The sequence below is a fragment of the Phyllostomus hastatus genome, unplaced genomic scaffold (assembly GCF_019186645.2).
Source record: "Phyllostomus hastatus isolate PE091 unplaced genomic scaffold, TTU_PhHast_1.1 phas_contig_17, whole genome shotgun sequence".
Taxonomy (NCBI): Eukaryota; Metazoa; Chordata; class Mammalia; order Chiroptera; family Phyllostomidae; genus Phyllostomus; species Phyllostomus hastatus.
Window position 1 is genome coordinate 21,069,973 of NW_025333664.1, and position 19,905 is coordinate 21,089,877.

The 19,905-nt window shown below is 50.0% G+C and overlaps 1 protein-coding gene across 1 annotated transcript in view; it reads right to left on the bottom strand.

Annotated features, from left to right (window-relative positions):
• The window catches only part of TTLL9 (tubulin tyrosine ligase like 9), a 36,576-nt gene that overhangs the window by 850 nt on the left and 15,821 nt on the right, over nt 1-19,905 (bottom strand). Inside the window, exons 6-14 of the mRNA XM_045833488.1 lie at nt 18,345-18,413; nt 17,622-17,696; nt 16,345-16,435; nt 14,469-14,509; nt 13,522-13,609; nt 6,952-7,010; nt 5,934-6,130; nt 4,496-4,609; nt 3,173-3,297 (exon numbers count right to left, since the gene is read on the bottom strand). Coding sequence (XP_045689444.1) covers nt 3,173-3,297; nt 4,496-4,609; nt 5,934-6,130; nt 6,952-7,010; nt 13,522-13,609; nt 14,469-14,509; nt 16,345-16,435; nt 17,622-17,696; nt 18,345-18,413 — 859 coding nt within the window. The remainder of the gene's footprint in view (nt 1-3,172; nt 3,298-4,495; nt 4,610-5,933; nt 6,131-6,951; nt 7,011-13,521; nt 13,610-14,468; nt 14,510-16,344; nt 16,436-17,621; nt 17,697-18,344; nt 18,414-19,905) is intronic.

Consider the following 19,905-nt stretch of genomic DNA (forward strand, 5'->3'; position numbering starts at 1 on the left):
AAGAAAAACATTGACAAGTTGCCTTCCGTGCACCCAAACTGGGAATCGAACCTGCCACGGTTTGGTGTCCAGGATGATGCTCCAACCAGCTGAACCACCCGGCCAGGCATGTTGATGGCACTCCCAACTGCTGGTTGAGTGATGAGCTCATGTGGCCACAACTACTGATCTGGCAGCGTCGGCCATCTTTCTTAGCACCCCAAGGCCCTGTTTCCAACTCCCACGTACTCACCACTCATCGAGGCCTCACTGAGCTACGAGCCCACTGTACACCTCCCCAGGGTTCCGTGGAACCCTGGCCTTAGCTGTAATTGACTTATTCGTAACTCCCAAGTCTTAACATCCAACGCAGATCTCTTCTCGGAGTTCTACCCTCGTCTCTGGGGTATCTGCTCTTACCGGGAAATCCCTCAACGCATCCATGATGCATTTCACCAGCACCCCCCCCCGGTGAATCCCTTGCATTCACCACCATATGCCCAGGCACTCCACTAGGTACTTGGCAATGATTCCGTAGAGACTTCCCGAGCAGCGGCTCTCCACTGAGGCTGTGCTTCAGAGTCATCTGGGAGATCTTAGAAAGCACTGATGTCCAGACCACCCGTATCTTTTTCTCCAGCAGGCATCAGTGTTTTCTAAAGCTCCCATGTGATTCCAAAATGCAGCTGAGGTGGAGCAACACTGTTCTGGATCTTTGCTGCTCAACAGGGTCCAGAAAGCAGCAGCATCGATTTCTGAGGTGGACTGTTAGCAAAAAAGCTGCAACGGCTCCTCCCTTGCCTATAGGCAAACCTCTCTGTAAGGTGACTGCTTTTCTTCCACCAAGAGGTGGAGTCTATTTTCTTGCCCCATGAATCTGGGCTGGACTAGCTTTAACTAATGCTTTGTGGCAGGCTGACACTGTGGGTCTTCTAAGCCTAGCCCTCAAAGCTTTGCTACGTCTTCTCTCGCTGCCTTGGATCCCTGGGAGCACCACGTGAAGAAGCCAGGGCAGCACTTCCAGAGGACTAATGGCCACCAAGAAGGAGAGGCCCTGCTAACAATCAGAATCAGCCACCACATGTCAGTGAGGCTGTCCTAGGCCATCAGATCTCAGTAAATGTGCCAGGTGCCTGCAGCCCTATGAGTGACTAGACAACATCCGAAGAATGAGAAGCAAATAAGATAGTTGTTTTAAGCTGTCAGGTTTTGGGAAAGTTCGTAACACAGTAACAGTTAACTAATAGCGTCCCCTGGGAGCTTCCCAGAGATGCAGAGTTTTGGGCCCTATGCCAGACCCACAGAATCATAAACTTCACTTTAACAAGATTTCCAGGTGATTGTATGCACAGCTTGAAAGCACTATGCTGTCATCCTCCAAGAACATAATGTGGCAGACACTAGGGATCTGCTGTGGAAAAGCCATCCACAAACCTTGCATCTCAGGTGGCCACGTGAGCCAGGCCTGATGGATAAAAGGTCAGGAGAGGTCCACGGGAGGGCTTCCCTCCTGGAATAAACAGTCAAAGCTTGAAGGAAAGGCTTTGGCCCTTGGACCTTCCTGTTTCTCTCTGCCTGGGATGAGGACATTGTATCTGGAGTTGGAGCAGCCATCTTGCAACCATGAGGCAACAAGCACGAGTACCAAGACAACCTGCTAAGTGTGGCAAAGCAAAAAGAAGGAAGAGCTGGGTCTTTGGGGGTATCTTGCTGCCATTGTGTCAGCCCTGCACAGCCAACCCCAAGACTTCCTGTGACTCAAGACAACTCAGTCCCTCTCTGGATAACTATTAGCTGGCTGTTTTGTGGCTTGTGGCCAGCCCAATCCTGAATCACTGAAAAAAGACTTAAAACCTTTCATAAGAAAAAAAAGATGCTACAAACTGCATTTAAAATCAAATTACAAACTCAGTAAAATATTTACAATGAGCTCGACAGAGGGGTTATATCCTCAACATCACTATCCAAGGCCTTTATACATCTAGAAAAATGTAAACCCATTGGAAAACAGAGTATGGACAACTAACAAAAGAAGAAATGCAAATTTGAAAATCTGAAACCTCACCAGTAATCAGTGCAATGCACAAGTTGTTAATTTTTTTTTCTTTTTAATTCAGAGCTGGCAAATTCGTGTAATCTTTCTAGAAAACCATTTGGCTGTAATAAGCCCATCCCTTTGGCCCAGTAGTTAGATTCTAGGAATCTGTCATAAAGAAACAGCCAGATTTTTCAGTTGCGCTTTCTGTGAAAGGACGTTGACCACGGCCTTGTTTATAAAGGTGAAAAGTTGAAATCATGCCATGTGCTCAATGACAAGAAATTGGTTTAGCAAACCTGGCATCTTTACAAGCTGGAATATTTTGTAGCCATGTGGTAATTTCGTTTCTAACTGTGCCAAGGGACAGGAGAGCCTAGCAGTCCAGCATTCAGGTTTCGGAATCAGACAGATGGGAGTTCGAGTCCCAGCTCACCAGCTCTAAGCAAGCTGTGTAGCATCTGGAGGTCATTTCCTCCTCTGTAAACTGATCATGAAAGCTGTCTAAAAATGAAATGAGATTAAGTATGTAAAATATTTAGGCTAGACCTGGCAAACAAGTGTTTCCAAAAGACAGGCTCTTACTAATACTGTTGAATGGTGAGGAGCGCTGCGTGGGGAAGCGGGACTCGGAGCCGCGGCCCTGTGCCAGCTCTGTGCGAGAGGGAGGATGAGCGTGTGCGTTTTTTAAAAACTGCAAGGCAATACACCAGATTGTTAAAGATGGTTATGTCGGAATGTTTTTTATTTCCTTCTTTAGTTTTTAAATATTCTGCAATAAGTGTGAATAATTTTTATAATCAGGGAGAATTTTCATTTTTTTAAACACCAAGTTTAAAGTCAAGCCCCAAAGTCCTTAATTTCTCTTAACCTGTCATGCAGGGTTTCCTGGTGTTTTTTTTTTGGTGGTTTCTCTGAGCCTTTTGAAATCTACCTCCTGACAGATTAATAATATCTCTCCCTTATGTGCCAGCCAGGGTTCTAGGCATGTATTGAGATAGAAACTATTTAATCTTCATTTTACAGATGAGGAACAAGGAATTTAAGTCCATGGCCCAAGGTCATACCGCTGTGCCAAGCTACCAGTCCTAGACTACCTGGCACCGTCCCCCCCACCGACGTATCCTCAGTGCCCGCTCCCCTCCTGGCCCCACCTACCGAGGTGTGTGTTGGTCGCAAAGTTCCCCGTCTCTGACAGGTCGGGAGGCCCCTCTTCTCTGCTGACGGGGCCATCGTTCCACATGAGGTCAAAGCCTCCCACTCGCTTCTCCTTTCCTGTGAGCCTGGCCCGGCAGGAGACAGAAAAGGGTTAAGGAAGGTGCACGGCCGTGGCCCAAAGACCGGAGCCAGGTTCCCAGTTCACCCCAGCACCGTGCGGGTTCCAACACTGTAAGAACTCCCTCCTTTCTCCACCCATTCACTGGCTGTCTCCCGGGCGCCCACACAGGTCTCAGAGGGGTCATCCCCCATTTTCGTCCCTTGACTCAAGTACTTGCCCTCATTACTTCTGCTTTCTGTTTAAACTGTGCTGCCTTTCCCAGGCCATAAACTCCATGAAGTTAGGGATGGGTCTGTCCTGTCCTTTACCATGTCCTCAGTGTGTGGCACAGGGTCTGGCTCACAGTAGGGGCTCGAATGTTTGTTGAATGAATAAGGGATAGTAGATATAGTGGGCACCCGATGTTCCCTCTGCTCAGCATCCATTTCACCTTCTTTCAGCCTACGGGTGCCTCGGTGTTTCCTCTGAGGACCACTCCTCCCTCTCCCACTCATGTGGCTCAAGGGAGGTTGACCCCACCCCCCCCGGGGAGGTGGACACGAGACTTAGGCCTGTCAATCAGAGTCACAGTGATTGGTTCAGAGATGGGCATGTGACCCAGTCCCTACCCATGAGCATGAAAGTCAGCCCTCAAACTCCTGCTGGAATAATTGATAAACATCTAATAGAGCAGAAAGAGACGAGAGGGAAGCAGGGAGGGAGGAGACAGACAAACCAATACTGACCAAAGTCAGACCCTGGATTTTTCCATCGTATACACATTGTTATAACAATACATGGTCTCTTACGGAGCACTTGATAGGCACTTGACAATAAATGATCTCGGTAAATTAACCTAACACTCCCGAGAGGCAGACACAATGTTTCCCATTTTCCAGAGGAGGAAAGAAGCTCAGAGAGGCGAGGAGACTGGTCCTGGGTCCCGCAGTCGGGGTGTCAAGGAAGTCTACTGGACCGAGTCCCAGAAAGCGGTGGAGGGCCCCGCTCTGACCCCCCAAAGGGCTGAGTCCTTGGACCAGGCTCCGAACCCCGTGTGGCCAGCCCATCGTGGTTGCTCCATCTGTAGAGAGGCAGGGCAGGCCGGGTATTTCTGCGGGCTGCCCACGTCCCGGGGCCCTGAGTCCTATCTCTTCCTTGGTGGGAGCCCCAGTTGTCATGGGCAGGGGTGCAGGAGCGAGGCTGCCCTCCCCCCCCGCCCTCACCTGGCCTCCATGTCCACGATGTGCAGGGTATCTTCCAGGAGGCAGGTCTTGAGCTCATAGTCCTCCGGGCTGCTGGCTGTCAGTGATGGGGACGCGTTGACCTCCAGGAGCCACCTGAGCGGGGAGGGCAGTGGAGAACCTTAGGCCCTGGAGCCCCTGGAATTTCACTGAGAGGCTAGATGGGGGGCCTGGGCCCCACCCTCTATTCAACCGGAGTGCTCCCTCCACTTTCCATTAGAAGAAAGGCTCCAGTGGCTAAAGCTTTTTGAAAACAATTGTCACAGATTTGTTGTCCCCACAGGGGCACGGCTCAGGTGCGCTGGAAAGAGCATTCCATGACTTAAAGGGCTGGCTGAGGCCAGCTTCCGGGCAGGGTTGCCTGTGGGAGTGTGAGCCCAGAATCACTGGATCATCTGAGTTCTCCAGAAAAGCCAGACATCCAGATCTGCCAGTGTTTACAGATTGTCACTGGATTTCAGTGAAGAAGAAACAAGAGGTGTTCTGAAGGCCAGATGCGAAGTGTCTGTGGACCAAAAGCAACCCAAGGGCCTCCAGCTTACTACCTTTTGTTTTGTGCAACCTGTGCATTTGCAGCCAGGAGCTGGGCACAGAGACAGAAGGGCTCCCCTAGCAGGTCAGTGGGAGACTCGGGCCCCACTTCCTACTATCTGCTGCCTCCTCCCAGCTTGTGTCCCCCATCAGCGTCCACTCTGATGCCCACGGCCACACCTTACCCCAGGGGGCACAGGAGAGAGACCCACTGGTACCAGGACCCTGTTCCTCCTGAACCTGAGCCCGACTGAAGTCTTGCTCTCTGACTCCTACTTCTGGCTCAGAAAACCCGTCAATACCACACAGTGACCCTGGGGAGGGGCTGGATCCAGGAGCCTCAGGGCTGGCTCAGGTCATAGTTCCCGGGGGCCTGGCTCTGCCCTTGACTTACTGTGTGACCTCCAGCTCCCAGAACAACCCCACTGGTTTCACGGGAGGGCCATCGCTGTGGTCCCTGTCACCTCAGGTTTGTTCTACTCATCAGCTCAACCTCATGGACACCGAGGGAGTGCACCCAGTTCTGGACAGGGATTTACATGGTAACGATACTCCCTTACGAGACACTTTGCGTCCCAAAAGCACCAGGGCTTTCCCAGGGGGGTTTTCCTGCCTGGCACCAGGGGAGGGTCCCTGACTCAGCAGATATTCAGGAAAGGCCTCTCCGTGCCAGGCACAGGCTCAGTGATCCACAGACAATAGCTCATTCATTCCTCGTAACAATCCTGCAAGCACAACCGCCATCTTACAGGTGGGGAAACTGAGGCAACACAAAGTGTGTCCAACGAGGAAGTGGCAGAGCTGAGATCAAACCCAGGCAGTCTGGTGCGGAGTGTGGAAAACTTCCTCCCCTCCCCGGCTTCCTGGGGCCACTGGGCCATCCACTTACGGCTTGAGGTCCTGGTCTATGAGGATGTCATAGCCGTACAGCTCGAAGCAGTGCTTGTCACTGATGATCACCTTCTGCACGCTCTGCAGGCTCTTGATGAAGATGTTGTCCATGTTGCTGAAGAGCGTCTCCACTGCCTCTGGCCCGTGCTTGGACGCCAGGTACTGCCGGAAGCGCTGCAGCATCCATTTGCAGCCCTGGGGCCCGTGTGTTGGGATTCGGGGAGAGGGAGCCCCAGTTAACTGGGACCTGGTTGGCCAGGACTCTCCGACAATTGCCATCAACATGGCCCTTAGGCTCGGACATGGGGAGCCCATCCCTGAGGGCTGTGATTAGGAGAACCCCAAGTATGTCCCTCCTTTTGGGGCAAAGACACCACATGCCCAAGGGGATGCGCCAGTCCAGTGTGTGTGCCTCTCGTTCTAAAGCATAGCCTGGGCACCCATAGCCCCAGGAGTTCTTGCACCAACGTCCTGTTCAGCCCCCTCCCCTGGGCCTGCCGCCTCCCTGAAGACGGGTCGCACCGACCATGCTGCATCCCACGGCCCATGGGACGATCAACAGCTGTTTGTGGCAGGGTCGGTGGGTGTGCAGGAGGCCCCCACTGTGTGGGTGTGAGCAGGGGACCAGCTCTCCTGGTGCACCTCTGTTCTGTTACCTCTGAGAATTCTGAGAACTCTAAATCTGAACCTGGCCTTGAAGGTTATTAGATAGAAGATGATAGATAGATAGATAGAGATAGGTAGATAGAAGCATATCTGTCGAGGCAGGAGGATAGTAACACATATGCCAGAGGGTGTGTTAGTTTGATTGGTAACTTTTAGAAACCTAGACACAATGCATGGGCCTCCATTTGTACTCTCGGCCATGGGCCCTGCAAATGGGAAGGGGGGCCTGACCTCACTGTGAACTATGAGCGCAAGGCAGACAGCCTGTCTTGGGCTCTTTGACTCGCTAACTTGCCACCCCCGCCAGTCCCAGGGGCTGCACCTGGAGGGCAGAAGCCCAGCATGCTCACCTTCTTTGGGTGGTAGTCCGGGGACGTCTTCTGCACGGCGACATTGGTGAGGTGCACATCTGGCAGAGGTCAGTGGTCAAGGATCAGTGTGGACAAGAAGGGTGAGTCCTGCTCCATTAGACCCCAGAGGCCAAACTAAGGCCCTTCCTTGGGAATTGATGGGGAAGACGACAAACAGCCCAGAGGTCATGTGTATGGGCTTTAGAGTCAGAGGTGCTTGGGTTCAAATCCTGCCCGCATCTTTACTGGGCCCCTGAGTCTTTTTCCCGACCTACTGAATGGGAGTACCTAATAGTATACTGGCCTCCAGGGTTATCTGAAAAATCAGACAACATTCTGCAGAGAAGCACCTCTTACAGTTGCCTAGCATAACTGGTCTTATATCATGATTTTCCAGCTCAAGAGGAGAACGTTTTCTAACTAGTAGAGAGACTAAACACAGAACAGCCATCTCAGGACATCTGGAGCTCTCTGTCACCAGAGGGGTTCAGGCTGGGTGGCCACATTGTAGGAACATTGGAAAGATGGTCCAGCTTTGGGGCGGGGTCAAGATAGCCTTTGATGTCCCAGCTCTGAAAGTCTGCCTTTTGTTGCCATCCCCGTGGTGACCACCAGGGAGACCCGCACAACACTCTGCAGCTTGCAGGGCATGCTCACACGCATCCTCTCTTGCGTTCCCCAGATCGTCCCCGTCTTGAAGAAGAGACCTTTGAGATGCAGCGAGGTTAAGGGACAGCCATTCAGAATGGCCCTTCCTCATCATCCACCCCCCACAGCGGAGGAGGATGAAGCCCCCAAACCTCATGAAATGACCATAAGATGTAACTTTCTCCAGGACTTGTCGGGACATTTCGAAGATGGGGAGGTAGAGCTCTAGGTCACTAACCCAAGTCTAATCCCCCTAAAACATGCTGCTCCATGTCCGTAGCGTGTCCGACAGGGAAGGCGGCTTCGGCCTCAAGAGAGAGGTGGGCATCCTCTTTAGCTCTATTATCCTAGCATGGTGCTTCTCCTAGCTTCTTAGGAGCTTTCCAAAGATTTTTCTTTTTTCACATTTATCTGAGAGTTTTTCTACCTTAATTTCAAAAGAATAAGCACATAACAAACCACTAAATAATCAAAGAGCCCTTAAGTTCATAGTCAATTGATTTACGAAATGCATGCCAAGGCAGTTCTACGGGGAAGCACAGTCTTTTCACCAAATGGGCCGGGATGCCTGGACCCCCGCATGTGAAAGAATATGGTTGGAACCCTCCTCATACCATAGACAAAAGCGAACTCCAATGGACCGTGGGCCTAAACCCAAGAGCCAACATGGTAAATCTCTTAGAATAAAATACAGGGAAAAGTCATGACCTTAGATGGGACACCAAAAGCACAAGTGACCAAAGAAAAAAAATGGATAAACTGAACTTCATCAGGATTTAAAACATTTGTGCTTCAAAGGATGTTATCAAGCACGTGAAGAGGTGGGGCCCAGAGGATTTTAGGGCAGTGACGAGAGTCTGCACAATACAATACTGACAGACACGTGTCCGTACACCTATCCAACCCATCGAGTGCACAGCCTCAGTGTAAGTCATGGACTCGGGGTGATTTGATGTGCCGATATGGGTTTGTCAATTGTAACTAACTGATGGGAGGTGTTGTTGATAACAGGGGGGAGAATGCACGTGTGGAGACAGAGGGCATATGGGAAATCTCGGTACCTTCCTTTCAGTTTTGCTCTGAACCTAAAACTGCTACAAAAATAGCCCTTAAAAATAAAGGACAACACGCAGAACGAAAGAGAATATTTGTAAGTCATGTGTCTGAGAAGGGAGTATTAAAAATACATGAACTCTTACAGCTCAACAATTAAAAAGACACATAATCCAACTGAAAAAATGGGCAAGGACTTTGAGTAGACATTTACCCAGCGAAGGTTAACAAATGCCCAACAAGCACATGAAAAAATGCTTACCATCATTAGTCATCAGGGAAATGCAAATACAAACCACTCACACGCCCTGGGGTTGCTATAAGAAAGAGAACAGATAGTAACAAGTGTCGGCAAGTGTAGAGCAACTGGAACCCACATACCATCCTGGTGGGTATGTAGATGGTACAGTGCTTTGGAAAATGGTCTAGAGGCTTCTTAGAGAGTAAAACATAGAATTACCACATGACCAGCAATTCCCCTTCTCGCATATACACAAGAGAAATAAAAACACATGTCCACACAAAAATTTGCACATGAACATTCACAGCAGCATTATTCACAACAGCCAAAGAATGGAAACAACCCAAACATCCATCAGCTCATGAATGGATAAATAAAATGTGTTAGATCCATAGAAGGAATATTATTTGCCAATGAAAAGGAAACATTGATCAATGCTACAACATGAATGAATCTTGAAAGCATTAAGCTAAGTGAAAGAAGTCAGACACAGAAGACCTCATACTGTTTGAATCCATTCATATTAAATGTCTGGAACCGGCAAATAGGCAGAAAGTGGTGGCTTAGGTCTGGGGCAGGGGTGGTGGTGGAGGAAGTGGGAAACAGTAGCTCGTGAGTCTGGGGTTCCTTTTGGGGGTTGATGACAATTCTAAGCCTGTTCATGGGGATGTTTGTGTGAATACAATAAAAAGCATTGGGTTGTATGCTTCGACTTGGTGAATTCTATGCCATGTGAATATACCTCAATAAAGTTGTTATTAAAGATAGGGAAAGAGGATGTTCAGGCAAAGGGAGTTACTGGGTCAAGAGGGGCCTCACTCCTTGTGACGGAGGGAGCATTGTTCCCATCCCTTCACATACTGCCCCTGCCTGCAGGGAGGAGAAACCAGGGGCTTCCCTAGTTGGGGTGGGCGTGGGGGGCTAAGAGAGAAGACAGGGTGACTGCTCAGCTGGCCTCCGAGCCTCCCCTCTGCACAGATACTGACCAAACAGCCAGGCAGCAAAGAGTAAACGAACAACCGAAACCAGTCCCTGGAGAAGTGGAACCTATTCGTTGTGAAATTGTTGGGGGAAAAGAATTTCCACAGCTTAGGTACAACAGTAAAAATCCACAGGAAATCAGTGGACAGAATCAACTATGCCAAAATAAAAATAATCAGATCATCCAGGCAGAAGTGAAAGGCAAACACGACCAGAGAAAAGATTTGTAGCAAACACGACAGGCTGATATTTTTGTCACAGGAAACTTCCACATAAATCGTTAGCAATAAAATTTTATGACCCTAATAGATAAATAAAGGATATGGAAACATAAAAGAGAAAATATAACTGGTAAAGACCATCTGGGAAAGTGCCCAAGGTTTCTAGTAATTGTATTTTGGGACATAAAATACCATTTTAACGGGATGCGAAATGGGGAAAAAATGCAAATGGGAAGAGAGGGAAATTCTGAGGCAAAACCCTGCTTCCCCAAGTCACTCACATTTTTGTTAACCGTTTTATCTGGAGAAAGCTCGCACCCCCAGAGCAGCAGCAGGGACAGGGCAGCACAGGCCCACGTACGCTGCATCCACGTGCGCTGCGCCCAGATGTGCGGCTGTTTCAGGAACGACCTTGGGTAGCGATCGACCCGGGCAGGTGGGGTGAGAGGGGCCTGCCAGTGCAAGGGCACAGATATAAAACAATCTTCCAGACACCAGTCTGACCAGATGCCCTTAACCTGGTACTTACACCCCTGTGACATCATCCAAAGGGGGAAAAATATAGTAAAAGCTTTATTAAAAAATATGTTTCTTTGCAGCATTGTATGTCATACTAGGAATAAGCTGAATACTTCCCCTATGCCTGCAGCATGGGTGACTAGTAAACCAGTGTATCTACTCAGTGGAATATTCTGTAACTAATAAAAAATGCCTACAAGGAAAATGCTGATATACTATTTAGTGAAAAAAAAAAAAGGTTATATCTATACAATGGTAAACAATAAAAAAGCTGCACAAACAAACCTGGGAGGAAATACATCACAACAGGAAGTACTTATCTCCAGAAAATGTGACAAGTGTCTTGTCTTTTTTCTCCTTTCTGCTTTTTCTGACTATCTTTAAAGAGCTATACTATTATGAAAGCTATATTCTTTAAATGTTTTATTTTTATTCTTAAAGTAATGCATAGCAATTGTAAAAACAACTCATAATATAGGAAAACGCACAAAGTAAAAAATAAATGTTTCCTGACCTGAATCTAATCCTTCCCAGTTTCCCTTTCTCCCTCCCTCCCTTTCATACTTCCTTCTACACAGAAGCATACTTCCTTAAAAGCAAAAATGGGATTATTGATGCACCACTTCCGCAATTTGCTTGTTGTCTTTCGCTTAATACTCTGAGATTTCTTTAAAAAAATATTTTATTTATTTTTAGAGAAAGGGAGGGAGGGAGAAAGGGAAACATCAATGTGTGGTTGCCTCTCACATGCTCCCTACTGAGGACCTGGCCGACAACCCAGGCATGTGCCCTGACTGGGAATCGAACTGGCGACCTTTCGTTTGCAGACCAGCACTCGGTCCAGTGAGCCACACCAGCCAGGGCTCTACTTGTTCACTATTACAGTATTAAGGTGAATATTTTTGTATTTTGTGTGCACGTTTTTACTATATACATAATGTTCATACATATCGAACTATATATATTTTAATGCACAGTTATTAAAGTCAGGTTAAAAACGTGTCTTACTATTTTGTGACTCAAGGTTGCTTTATTATTTTAAAAGTTGGTGTGTAATATCTGAAGCAAATGTGGCAAAATATTCATTTCTGTTCACTCTGGATGGTAGATGCATAGATTTCTGTTATAGTCTTTTCTGTAGTTTAAATTTTTTTTTTAAATCTTTCAATATTAAAAATGTAAAACAATTAAAAGAAGGGGTGGGAAATTACATGCAGTCACTCACCATGAAAACAGTAAAGCCTCATTAAATAGAAACGAGCGCCAGCCTGGGTTTATTTAATAAGACCCCACGGCGCCCCGAGGTCTGCAAGCACTTCGAATGGCGGAGGGACCCCTGCTTGTCCTGAGTAGTCGCCCTGGGCTTGGCACTGTTCTGAGGACATTACTCACATCATTTAATTTTAATTTGTTTAAATGTGAGATGCAAAACAAAAACAAAACTAAAATTTGATGACTTGCAACTCATAAATGCTTGTTAGATTTACAAAATGAAACACACTGGAAATGCTGAAGTTGGCCAAGTAGGAAAAACCCCCCAAATTATAAAATATTCTCAGGAGGGCCTACCCCCATTCTGACATGCAGGCGAGGCAATGCATTACCGTGGACAGACACCTAATCAAATGCTGAAATCAAGGCAGAGGGCTGGGGACTGGGTAAAAGCCTCCGCTGGACCGTCCAAGCCAGAGCGTGGCAGCCTCGCCCTCCATTTCCGTCTCTCCCATTTGCAGGTAACCTGGTCCCGCTGATTCATCTCCGATATGTTTCCACACTGTTTGCCCCTTTTCCTCCGATGCTCAGGCCTAAAAATCTTAAACACATCTTTTGATGTTGATATTTTAACCAGATAATATATTCACATGGTTCAAAAGCCAAAAGGTATAAGGAGTATATAAGGAAATATCTCCTTCCAAACCCTTCCCAGCTACCCATTTCTCCTCCCAAAAGCAACTTCTGTGCACAGTTTTTTTGTACCTCCTTTCAGGGATGTCTATGCACAGATACAAACATGAATAGAGTTACTTTTAACATGAACGGGAGTAGACATTTCACAGAGTTCTATGCTTTGCTTTTTTCTATTAATGATACATCTTGGAGATTATTTCACATCAGTACATAAAGGCTCCATTCCTTTTTGACAGCTGCACAGCATTCCATTGTAGAAATGAACCATTCATTTACGTGTTTCCTATTTGTTTCACCCTCACAAACAAGGTTGCACAATGAATATAACCTTTAAACCTCCATTTTCCTACGTGGTGAGCGTGCCTGCAGGAGAAAGTCCCAGAAGCAGAATTGCTGGGTATGTGCATTTGCCTTTCAATAGACATTTTCCAGATCGCCTCCTAATAAGTTGTACCAATGTACACTCCCGCCAACAACGGATGTATTGCCCCAGACTTGCCAACACAGCGTCTTAGCACATTTCTGGCCCCGCCAATTTGATGGGTGGCAATGGCATTGCATGTGAGTGAGGGAGGGAGCCAGCGAGCAGGCACGGGAGAAAAGGCACGTGAAAGGACAATGCAAACGCTCTCCACAGGGGCTCAGGCTGTTCCATCCAGTGAATTCTAACGGGTGTGAACGCGCATCAAGGTGCAGGTCAAGCACACCGCCCACCCAGTCGTTAGGCAGGACTGTGTGATATGAGCTGCCCCGAGAAGGGCCAGGCTGCTTTCCTCAGGTCCCTGGGGGACCTCCCGCCCCTGCAAGGCTGGCGGCTCCCGGAGGGAAGGGACCAGGCCTTTCTTGTTCACGGCTGCCGCACGTCCGGTGCCCGGGCCAGAACCCAGCACTCAGCAGGCACGCAGAAAGAATCTGTGGAATGGATGTGCTCTCTCGGGACAGCGAGAGGACAAGAAGGGCGGAGCGCCAGTGGGCTGGGGAGGTGGGGTCCCAGGATACACTGGTCGTCAATGCTGTTGAGTGTGAAGCGGGTGTTGGAGAAGCGGGCGAAGCCATCCCGGTACAGCCAGGCCCGCAGGGGGATGTACTGTGACAGAGTGAGAATGGAGGAAGAGAAGAATGGGAAAAAGTAAGTACATGCACTTTCACACCCCCAGGCTTTTGCTCCTGCTGTTCCGTCCACTTGGCATGCCTTTCCTTCTTTCCCGCATCACTCTCCAAGAATCTGCCCAAACACCAGCCTCCTTTGATTCTATTCCCTCTTTCCCAGGGGCGGGGGTGGGGGCAAGATGCAGAAGAAAACAAAATTAAGGGACTTCTCTGCTCACCCCCACGTGTGACTGCCCCACTTCAGGGTGTGTTCACAGCACCCACTAGACAGTGGGTGAGCCTATCTCCTTGTGCCCAGTATCGTGAAGGTTTAAATGTCTGTTGAATGAATGAACGAATGAATGGGTAGAGGGAGTATAGCAACTCCTTGGTTAAGAGACTAGGTTCTGGGGCTAGGCTGCCTGGATTCTAATCCCAGCTCTCACTTAGCAGCTGTGTGCCTTGGGCAAGTCACTCAATCTTTCTGTTTCCTCATCTGTAAAATGGATAATAGAACCTATCTCCCTGGTTATTGGAGGACTGAAGGAGATAAAACCTGCTAAATACCAGTGCCTGGGACTTAGTAGGAGCTCGGTAAACATTAGCTGTGTTTGCCACAGATGACAGCATGGATGAAAAAGGGCATGTGGAGGGCAAACCCACATGCTGGGGTATCTAAGATGGTGAAAGATCTGTTTGCCTCCCCCCACCCACGCTCGGATGTCCGTCTGGGCTCTCCCAGGTGGGCAAAGTCAGACAAGCTCACACAGTTACGCCCAGAACGGCTTCTGCCCCCGTCCCCGAGTCCAGCCGCCCCTACCCTCCACCGGAGGAGGGCGCCTGCTTCAGTTACTCACCGACATCACCAGCACATAGACGCGCAGGTCAAACTTTCGGCCTGTGAGGCAAGGAAACACTCAATTCATGTAGCAGATATGGATTGTTAGGCACTGTGCTAGGTCTGGGAGATACCCAGACCTGTGCTAGGTCCAGCAGATTCACAGACATGAATCCCAACATACCACACAAGGTATAAGTGCCCTCCTGGTCCAGAGGGGGCAGGGCCCTCAGGCAGGAGGAACTGCGGGACCAGAGCCCCAGACAGGGCCAAGAGCTTGGGCCAAGAGCAGGGTAGAAGGAGACGAGGTCAGTAGGGGCTGGATCATGTGCAATTTTTAGATTTTGTTCCACCCACCAGGGGAAGCCGCTGAAGGGTATCCAATGCCTCTGGTTGCTGTGTTGGAGAGGACCAAAGGGGACCAGAGCAGCGGTGGGCACCAGTGAGGAGGCCAGCACAGGAGGAGAGGACAGTGGCCAGGACAGGGATGGAGGTGGCCACACAGAATCTAGAGCTGGGAGCTTGGGGAAGAACGGATGTGGGAGGGGAAGAGAGGGGCACCCCGAGGACAGTCTCTGACATCTGGCTGAGCAACAAGGGGGTGGTGGGGTCGTCCCCTCAGATGGGGAGGCTGGGGAATGAGCCAGAAGGTCGGGGGAGGACAAGGGCTGGATTCTAGGCATTTGGGTTTGAGTTGCCGGGAGAGGCCCAGAAGGGGATGATGTCACGGACTAGGAGACGTCAGGATTTGGGATGTGGGGGGCAAGCTCTTGATAGAAAGCTGGGACTCACGGGGTGACATTTAAAGCCACAGAGAGAGAGGCTGGGGTACCTGGGAGAGGGAGGGGAAGAAGGAGAAGGGACCCAAGGGCTGCCCCTGGAGAAGGACATTGTTCAGGGAGGTGAGGGGGGCAAGTGGATTGATGGTACTCAGTGATGCCCCTTCCAGCACCTGGCCCCTCTCAGAGGACAAGACCCTCTGGAATTACAGCCCTTGTCACACACGGACTGACATGCCTGCGTGTTGGACCCCGTGTGGGAAAAGCAGATATGCGGACGCCCTGGGGAAATGTGTGGAGGCTGCGCAGGAAGGGACTGGGTTGTGTGGATATGATAAAAACCACTGGGTTGTATATGTAGGCTGGATGGATTGTGTGGTATGTGAGTATATCTCAATAAAGCTGTTATTAAAGAACAGGAAAAGAGATGTTCAGGCAAAGTGAATAAATTGTCCAAGGTCACACAGCTATTAAGCGGCAAGGTCAGGATTTGAACCCAGGCAGTCTGGCTTCAAGGACCCTGCACCCATCGACAGCCCTGCAAACACAGCTTCTCTGCCAGCCCGCCTCAGGCCCTAGGTCCTCGCTGTTCCCTCTCCCTCCAAATTTACCCACAGGTGACTCCTAGGTGTCATTTGGGTTTCAGCTCACCTATCACCTCCTCAGAGAGGCCCTCCCTCCCTCTCTCTCCCACCATCCAGCTTGATTTACTTCATAACACTCTGTGGAACTATCTTATTTGTTTGCGTCTGGCTTATTGCTCTGTTCACCTGGGGTCTCCACTCCGTGAGAGCAGGGTGGGCAGCCAGCACCCAGGACAGGGGCTGGCCATGAGCAGGCTCTTTATAAATATCTGCAGGAGAAAGGCATGAACGGGTTGGCTCATGAAGCATGCCGGGAACCACAGTGAACCGAGAAGGGAGTGGGCAGGGCATGCCAGGCAGAGGAGCTGCACGGGCACAGCCAGGAGGTGGGCAAGCGCAGGGTGGATCTCCATCTCTGCATCCCGTCACGCCCGGTGTCATGCCCAGCCCACAGCAGGCTGCTCGTCAGTGCTTGCCTACTGACCACTGGACTGCCCAGTGGGAGAGCAGGGGGCGGGGACAGCCAGCTCACCTCCTATCAGATAGGGGTTTTCAATGTAACGCTGAGCTACATAGTTCTCCACGGGGATTTCTTCTTTCTGGTCATCCGAACTTCTCGAGTCCTAGTTGTGATAATAACAATTATTAACATTTATGGAGCACATCCTGAGTATGAGCCTCTGTGTTAGGCACGCTAGTTGGGGTATGTCATTTGATCCTTAAATTGGCCCTATAAGGGAAGTACTGCTGTCCCCGTTTTACAGATGAGAAACTGAAGCACAGAGAGGGGGGGTGACTTGCCCAAGGTGACACAGCTGGTCAGTAGCACAGCTGGGAAGTAGACCCACGCAGACTGGGTCTAGAACCTGGGCATTTAACCCAACAGGGCGGCCACTGGCCACATGCGGCTGCACACACTTAAATTGATTAAAAGCGAATGAACTTACACACTACAACACAGATGAGCCTTGAAGACATAATGCTAAGTAAAAAAAGCCAGACAGGAAAGGACAAATAGGGTGTGACTCCACTCAAGTGAGGCACCTAGACGGTCACATCATAGAGACAGAAGGTGGGCTGGTGGCTTCCACCGGCTGGGGGGGTGGCGGTGGGGACAGTGAGCAGCGTGTAACCAGGTGCAGAGTGTCCGTGGGGAAGATGAAAAGGTTGTGAGGACAGCTCGTGGTGACGGTCGCATGACAATGCGAGGGTGACCTGTGTCACAAAAGTGTTCACTTAAATATAGTTAAGTTGTAAATACTACATATTAGTTACCATGATAAAAAGGAAACGAATAAAAAAATTCAGTCCTTCAGTCGCACTAGCCACATTTCAGTGGCTCAGTGTCAACACAGGCTAGTGGTCACCATGTCGGAAAGCACAGATGCTCACCAAGTCCCCCACTGCGGAAAGTTCCACCGGCCAGTGCTGCCCAGCGCCCCACACAGGCCCGCGGGGACTTGCCTCTCCCTTCTCTGCCTGCCCATTCCCTGCCGGCCAGCCCGGCTCAGGAGGACAGCGAGGGCCTCACATATGCATAGCACCTCACCGTCTGCCATGCCCTTGCCCCCCCCCACACCCCCCCGGGCACGGTTGCCTTCAGAGGAACTTGGTGAGCAAACCGAGGCCCGAAGTCCAGTCTCACACACTCGGTGAGGTCACAGAACAGACCGGTGGCAGGGGGCACTGAAACCCAGGGCTCCTGCCCTCAGGGTGGGGTTTCTGACATCCTCCCATCCCAAGCTCTTTCAAGACAGGGGCAGCCAGGCCTCTCTTCTTGGGACACTGGCCGCCCCCACATATACTCACGTGGCTGCCAGAAGGATTGACAGCGCCCCGGGCTTGCTGGGCCTCCAAGCTGGTGGGCTTCTTCCCAGCAGTGCCCTGACCATTTCGTGGAAGGAATCAGGTCACATGGTGGAGGGAGAAAATTAATTTACTGAGCACCTGCTAGGGGCCTGCTGGCGCAGTAGGTGCTGGCTGTGCGTGAGTTTGGTTGTCCTATTTCTCTCACCCACCCTGCACCGTCATCATCTGTAAGGTTCAGAGTGCTTCAGCAATTTTCCCAAGACCACACAGCGTCTGAGTGGTAGAAGCAGGATTAGAACCAGGATTTCTACTGATCTGTGTCTTGGGATATGATGGGGGTAGGAGGAGGAAGGGAGCTACCTCAGGTTCAGTCTAGGACTTAGTGGAAGTTAGCTAAACTCTCTCCTGTCCGGTGAGTAGGAGGTCCAGGTGAAGAATGCAATGTTTTCAGTTAACGCATTGCATTCTCAGCAGGTGCTATTACTAGCCCTTATTTACTTGGGCACAGAGAGGTGAGGTAACTTGCCCAGGGTCACACAGCTATTAAGTGGCAAGGTCAGGATTTGAACCCAGGCAATCTGCTTCCAGATCTCTAGTACTCATGGGCAGACTTGTGCACAGAACTTCTCTGCCAGCCCTCCAAGCTTTCAGGGAGGGAAACAGGGGCCCTTCCTCCCAGTGAGGGCAGAGAATTTAGGGAGGAAGGGGGAGAGGTAAGCTCACCTTCCGCCAGTCCATGATGTCCTTCAGTCTCCGGAAGAGGAAGATGCCCTTCCCCTGGGACCTGGCTACCTGAGTGGTGGTGGCAGATGCAGAAAGGTCAGCATTCAGCTCTTTGTGGCTGCCTGTTCACCCCCATGCCTGGGGCCATCCCCCAGCATTTCTGTCTCCATCTCCCTCACGGGGCCCCAGCTGCCCCAGAGGAGAGGCCCAGCCCAGCCCTGAAGGGGCTGGAACAGAGAAGGCTCTAAGCCTGGCAGGAGGGAGAGAGAAGCAGAGAGAAAACTGAGGACCAGCTTAGCTCACAAAGGCATCAATTGCATGAATAATACAAAAGAACAGACAATTAAAAAACCATTTCTAACAGTCCTGGGAACATATCATCCAATTCTTTTTTTGGAAATCAATTTGCCTTCCTAATTAGGTTTTCCTTCAGCTAATACTGAAATCGGTCTGCCTCTGCTGAATGCCAGCATGGATAATTCATAGCTTCACAGAGTCTAGAGGCTAGGAGAATCTTTAATATCACGCAGAGCAGTCAGCAGCAAAAGCATTACTTCCTCCTATGATGTCTTCTGCCACGGTCACCTGCCAGGCCTTGCACCTCCACAGTGCCAGGGAGCATCCAGACACAGACCATTTGTTGCAGAATAGCTCTATTAAGCAGTCATCCAAAAGGTATATAGTCGGTATCTACTGTGTGCCAGGTGTCATGCCACACCAGTAATCCAGACCCTGGGGAGTTTTCACAGCCTGGCCTGAACTGAGCTAAACTTTGCCTGCCTGGGTTTGGCCTCGAGGGCCTCCAACATGAATCTGATTCCTGGGTTCTTTAGTCATTTGCAGCCACTGAGCAGGCCCCCGAGCCATTTTTTCCTCCAGCATAAAGGCACCCAGCAAATGCAAACTCTCATTTCTCTCTGGTCTCCTCTGAGCATAGCCCAGCTGGTCACTGTGGGGCCCTCTGTACAATGTAGGGGTGGGCAGAGTTGTCAGGCGTTGCCGTACAGGTGGTCCACTGCATGAAGGGCTCCCCACCCTGGTCTCTGGGGCAACGGGAGCTGAAACCCAGCCTTGCTCTGCCTGCTGTGCTGTGCACCCTGGTTCAGGGTCATGTGTGCCCAGAGTGGGGGGCGGTTCCCAAAAGACTGTGGAGCCCTGTAGTGACTCAGGGGAAGCCACACACACAGCTGTTTTGGAAAGCAGCTAATAATCGGTGTGCATCAAGGGCTCACAAGAGTTCGCAGCCATGCAAGATTTAAATTCACTTCACAAAAGAGGGCTACTCAGTGTAAACAATAAAAAGGCACTCAACTTCATTAGTCTTCAGAAAAATGCAAATGAAAACCTGAATGTGATACCACTCCACAGCCCCTGAGAATGGCTAAAGTGGAAGACAGGCAGTCTCATGTGCCAGAGAGGATGTGGGGAAGAAGAAACTCTCACATGTGCTGATGGGGCGTACACTGCTTGGAAACTCATTGGCAGCAACCACCAAAGCTGAACACAGGCGCCCCATGACCCAGCAATTCCTCTTCCAGGTGCCTAAATGTGCACGTGGGCG